This window comes from Nannospalax galili, unplaced genomic scaffold (assembly GCF_000622305.1).
Source record: "Nannospalax galili isolate Female #2095 unplaced genomic scaffold, S.galili_v1.0 scaffold929, whole genome shotgun sequence".
Taxonomy (NCBI): domain Eukaryota; kingdom Metazoa; phylum Chordata; class Mammalia; order Rodentia; family Spalacidae; genus Nannospalax; species Nannospalax galili.
The window spans coordinates 132,993-138,992 of NW_008359591.1; the positions used below are offsets into that span (position 1 = coordinate 132,993).

General features: G+C 39.6%; 1 protein-coding gene across 2 annotated transcripts in view; it reads right to left on the reverse strand.

Moving 5' to 3' along the window:
- Crim1 (cysteine rich transmembrane BMP regulator 1) overlaps nucleotides 1–6,000 on the reverse strand; it is a 192,886-nt gene that overhangs the window by 63,717 nt on the left and 123,169 nt on the right. For both annotated transcript variants that reach the window (XM_008823363.3, XM_008823366.3), the window contains exon 6: nucleotides 1,559–1,741. In XM_008823363.3, coding sequence (XP_008821585.1) covers nucleotides 1,559–1,741 — 183 coding nt within the window. The remainder of the gene's footprint in view (nucleotides 1–1,558; nucleotides 1,742–6,000) is intronic.

A 6,000-nucleotide genomic window follows, 5' to 3' on the forward strand; every position in this document is an offset into this window, starting at 1 on the left:
AGAAATACTTAAAAACTAGTTTCAATACAGAACAGAAGAGAACCCAAAACAGTTTAGAGGTTGGTCTTTATTCTAAGGAGATGGAGGGTATTATAAAAAAGTTGGATAGATGGTCAAAATTTTAAATAATGCAGTCATAGTTTTAGAAAGGTGGTCTATCAGATGGAAGTGGCCAATGGACCTCAGCTACTTAAGACTTCCTAAATTCCTTTATTAAAAATATTACAGTGCATATTTCATTTCTACTTTGAGCTTGCATCTGAATTCCAGAAAGCGAGTGAGACATGACCAGGCCCGTGCCCAGGTAGTTCACTAGGACTATTCTACGGAGGTTCACAGTTTTCATACCACCAGCCACTGCGTAGTTTCTGAGACTGTTACAAACTAGGGTGAGGAAGACAGCAATGAATTGGGAATGTTAAAAGTTTGAGATGATTTTTTTAAATTCCCAGTAACACGTAAAGAGTGACTTACTTTCTACCTGTGTTAGTTAAAATATTTTCCAAGAAAGGAAAGGCCTCATGAAGTGTAAGGAACTGTTTTCCTTACATCGAGTGTATGGAATAGTTTTCCTACTTTAGACATCTCAGGTCTTCAATAATGTATGGTAAATACAGCACCAATGTCAAAAGGTTTTTAGGAAAAAAGACAGGACATTGTGCTCTTCTGTTTGTGTGCAGAGGTCAGGCATAAGATGAACACATGTGACTTCAGATTAAACCTCTGTGACCCAGTCAGAACAAAAGGGTTCAAGGGACCTTCCCCACTGGGGAAGATTCCACAGGCTCTGTTTGGATCATTGTTCTTGACTTACTTGCCAACTCAGGGACTACATTTTTTGAACTTCAGTTTCTTGATTCTTAAGGATGGGTGGGTACAGTGGATAGAAGTCAGAGTGGCATTCTGAAACTTCATTACTTATGATTATCAGAGATGGGAAGAGTCTGCTGGAGGAAGATGAGAAATAGTACTTCCTGAGGAAGGGATAGAATACTGATACAATAGGTTCCTGAGAGTCACACCTGATGAGGATGGAGTACCACACTTGACATATGCCTGGGCCTGGAGCTGGTACTGTTGCCACACCAACTTGCAACCCACTCCTACCACACACCTTTTCAAAGGAGGAACGGCAGTAAGGTCCTGATCCTGTAGGGACATGGCTCTGGGCAAGGAACCAGACTGGTTCTTCTCCAAGCTTACTGGCTGAGTCTGATGATGAGGGGCACCATTATCAGTCTAGCTGAACAGTCCAAAGACAGCAGATAGGAATTCCTAATGCCATAGTGAAGGCAACCTTGGTCCTGGGACTTGCTAAGGAACCATGAGAGCTGTAAGGGAGGAACAGAAAGCCACTCTAGGAAATTTCATGTCAGTTTGTAAAACCAATGACAACTGTCCATGCCCAAGTATGTATAGTTTCCCTCAGGGAAGAAATTTCTACACACCCTGCCTTGTGTTATCAACATTCTAAGAGATAGATCATGATGAGACTGGACTAGGCTGACTTCGAAATAATAGCTCTGAACCATGCTTGTCCTTGCAGTCCGTTTCCTACCTTCACACACCGGGCAGCACTCTCCTTCAGGCACATAGTATCTCTCGCAGTTCAGCTCTCCACACTGAGCAGTGAAGCAGATGGAAACACCCCCTTGGCAACGACAGAATCGACAGTTGTCCATTCGAAACATGTCTCCATCATTATACTCCACAGTGTTGAATACGCAGGCTGGCTTTGTTTCTGTCAAGAATTAAAACAAGTAAGTGGTATTGGAGGTCATTTCTGAGTGATGTCTTTACATGCTTTTAAAACACTCTAGAAAAGTCCATCAGCAGGAAGTTATAATTTGATGAAAATTTATCAGACTCAATTTAACACTGTCACAGAAGGAATAAAGCATAGTAAAATAAATAAAACGCATTGCTATACTGTTTACACAAAGGAATTGAAAGGTTCCTTAGCAAAATCTACACTGACTTCTTCTCTCCCCTATGTAGGTTAACTCCGTGGCCATGAAATTCACAGACCTTATGCATGCTACATTGTTCTCCATCTGAAAACAATGATCATGTCTCTACAATGGGTTTTGTTCTGCTTCCAAAGATTCAGTTAGGCTTTTGTGGAGGTGATTTTGCTACTCTGTTCTCTTCTAGCTGGTTAATAATATATAAACTTTTTTAAAGACAGGGTGAATTCCAGCTGGCCTGGAATTCACTATGTTGACCAGGCTGGACTTGATCTCACAGAGATCCACCTGCTGCTGCTTCCCCGTGCTGGGAATAAAGGTATGTGTTACCACACCCAGCTCCATAATTTGTAATCTTAATAGTGCTTGGCTTTTAACTTTCATTACCTTATTTAATCTCAGTATCTGATGCAGATCTTATCTTGAGTTTAGAAGTGAGGAAATTCTACGCAATTTATTTAAAAATCACACATTTAGCAAATGGCAGAAACAAAACAATAGCCCTTCAACTGAAAGCTTGGGTTCTTTGCCTTCTGACCCATGGTTATGTTCTGCTAAGGAGTTATCACCCCTTATTTAAAACTCTCAGTAAGATAACAGTGATTTTGCTTAAAAACAACTCCAACTAGACAAAGACATAACCAGAAAACAAAACTAAAAATCAGTATCTCTTTTGAGTAGAGACACAACATTCTCCAAACAGCTACTATATGTTGTTGGATGTGGTCTGCTTAACTAGCACTTATTCCAAGAATGCAAAGTTAGCTTAACTATCCAAAAATTTAATTTAATTTAAAAAGATGTATCAATAGAATAAAGGACAATCTTTGCAAATGGTGCAGGGAATATATCTGAAAGAATCTACAATTGTTTCACGATAAAAATACTCAGGCAGAGGCAGGCGGATCTTGTAAGTTCGAGGCCAGCCTGGTCTACATAGTGAGTTCCAGGACAGCTGGGGCTACAAGGAAACCCTGTCTCAAAAAAAGACAAAAAACAAAACAAAACAAACAAACAAACAAACAAAACCTCAGCAATAAGGAATAGAAAGGAACTTTGATGACTTGAAAAACAGCACGGTTATGGCTTGGATATGAAGTATATCCCCACCCCCAGAGCCCAAGAATTGTGTTTTGAAGATCTGATCCCCAGCTAGTGGCACTGAGATGCAACTAGACTATGAGGACAGTAACTTTGTCATCTGATTAATCCATTAAATTCACAGCTGAATGGACTGTGAGGAGAGCATAGCTGGGGGAACAGAGGCATGCCTTTGAAGTTTCCAGCTTGTCCCTGGACCCTTCCTCTATCTGTCTCTACTCCCTGGCTGCACAGTTTCCCTTCACCATGCCCTTCCTTCATGATGCTTTTGTCTTACCATGGCCATAAGAGCAGTGGGGCTAGGCACCACTGGGCCTGAAACCCTCAGGCAAAATAAATCTATACTTTTTAAAGTTCCTTTTCTCAGGTATTTTTAACACAGCAACACAAAGCGAACTAACACAAGCACCCACAGGAACTCATAGCTAACATCATACTTAACAATGTAGAGAGACTAAGGATTTTCCCTTAAGACCAAGAACAAGAGTGATGTCCACTCTTAGTACTTCAACTTGACATTACAATGGAAGTTGACGCCAAGACAGTTAGGGAGGAAAAACACATAAAGGGATCCTGATGGGAAAGGAAAAAGTAAATCTATCTCCAGATGACGATGACATGGTCTCCACTAATTAAAAACTCTTAAAAATCTGCTGAAAATCTATCAGAACTTACAAACAAGTTCAACAAGTTTACAGGGTAAAAACTGCAAGAAAATTATATTTCCTTCTTTTTTTAAAATCAATTAAATTTTTTCTTAAAAAATATTTATTACTTTTATTTTATGTATATAAGTGTATTGCTTGCACATAGTACACCGTGTTGTGCAATGTCCACAGAGGTCAGAAAGAGGGCGTCAGATCCCCTAGAATTGGAGCTATAGATGGTTGTTAGCTGCCATGGGTGTGCTGGGAATCAACTCTGGGTCCTCTGCAAGAGCAGCCAGCTTTTAACCTCTGAGCCCATCTCTCCAACCCCATTTTTAAATTTTTAAAATTTATTTTTATTTTATGTATGTAAGTGTTATGTCTGTATGTATGTAAGTGAACTCATGTCATGCAGTGCCTGTGGAGGACAGAAGAGGGCATGTGATCCCTTGGAACTGGAGTTACAGATGGTTGTTAGCTGCCATGTGGGTGCTGGGATTGAACCTGGCTCTTCTGCAAGAACAGTCAGTGCTCTTAACCTAGGAAACATCTCTCCAGCCCCTAGAAAATTATATTTCTATATGTAACCAATAAACACTCAGAAATGAAGTTTTTAAAGAAATCCCATCCCCCAGTAGCATCAGAAAGAACAAAATACCTATGAAGAAATTTAACTAAGGCATCCCTCGACTCTCACCAGTAGTTTCCTTATACAGCAGAGTGCGATGCACACAGGAGGCCACAACTGGCCAAGTTTTAAAGAATAAGAAACGGCAGAGTGTAGGATAGGACTCCTGTATAAAACCTCACCCAGCCATGACTCAAGGACCATTGTGGAAGAAGGGGTGGAAAGAATGTAAGAACCAGGGCTGGTTCATGAACACAGGGAAGCAGAGGGTTTCAGGCCACTGGAAGCTTGCACATGTGAACTTGTGGCAACAGTGGCATCGAGCACAGGACCCATGCCAGTTCAGTTAATCAAGGGCCCAAATGGGAGGAGAGAAATGAGTGGTGGGCCAGCAGTAGACTGAGAACTATTGGAGTCTGATTGCTACTGGGTGAGGGAGAGTATTCCTTACATATGATCCCTAGATAGACTGACTAGACTCCAGTGGATGAATTTACATTGAAGGGCATTTGGGTATAAATGCCTGACTGGATAGGACTTAACATGTATGGTGGGATTCATGAGGTCCAGTAGGGGGATGGGGGAGGCTGGATGGTGGAAGGGGTATAATTTAAGAACTGTTGTATGAAATTATAAAAGCCCAATAAAAATATATTAATAAAAAGAATATAGCAATTAAATCACAAAAAAGAAATTTAAACATTTATTTTTATTTTATGTGTATGAATATTTTTTCTGCATGCATGTAAATGCACACATGTATATAATGCCTGTGGAAGCCAGAAGAGTCAGATCTCCTGGAACTGGAGTTACAGAAGGTTGTTAGCTACCATGTGGGTGCTGGGAACCAAACCCAGGTTCTCTTAACCACTGAGCTGTCTCCAGTCCCTTATGAAGAAATATTTAAGTACAAAGCTTAAAACTCTGAAAATAATCACACATTTTTAAAGGAATTAAAAATGTCTAGCTAAACTGACATAGATTGAAAGACAATATTAATATTGTTAAGCTGAAAATACTCCCCAAGTGAATCTAATATTCACTGTAAATCACTATCAAAATCTTAGCTCATTCGTTTGTGTATTATGACAATCGGATCCTAAAACTCACATGGAGAGGGAAATGTAAGGAATGGGGAATTGTCTAAATAATGAGAACTCACAATTGTTGGTTTGTGAATACAGTACAACAGTACTGTTATCAAGACAGTGTGGTTCTACTATAAGGAGAAATACAATAGTTCTGTAGAATTCAGAGTTCAGAAATAAACTTTGTTATAATGGTTTTTGATAAGAGTGCCAGAACAATTTCAGGAGGGATAAAAAACCTTTAAAAAAAAAAATGGTGTGGAGGCAACTGGATGTCCCAGAAGAATGAAGTTCAAGATGCTATGTCTTAAAAAAAAAAAGAAAAAAAAAACTTGATTGATAACAATTTATTAAATAAATTACAATGGAATGATACTTTTCCAAGATTTAAAAATCATGTTAACCAGGATTCCAAAAACTCCACATAACTTTTTTTTTTTTTGGTCTTTTTGAGACAGGGTCTCCCTGTAGCTCCAGCTGTCCTAGAACTCACTATGTAGACCAGGTTGGCCTTGAAGTCACAGAGATCTACCTGCCTCTGCCTCCCAAGTGCTGAGATTAAAGGCGTG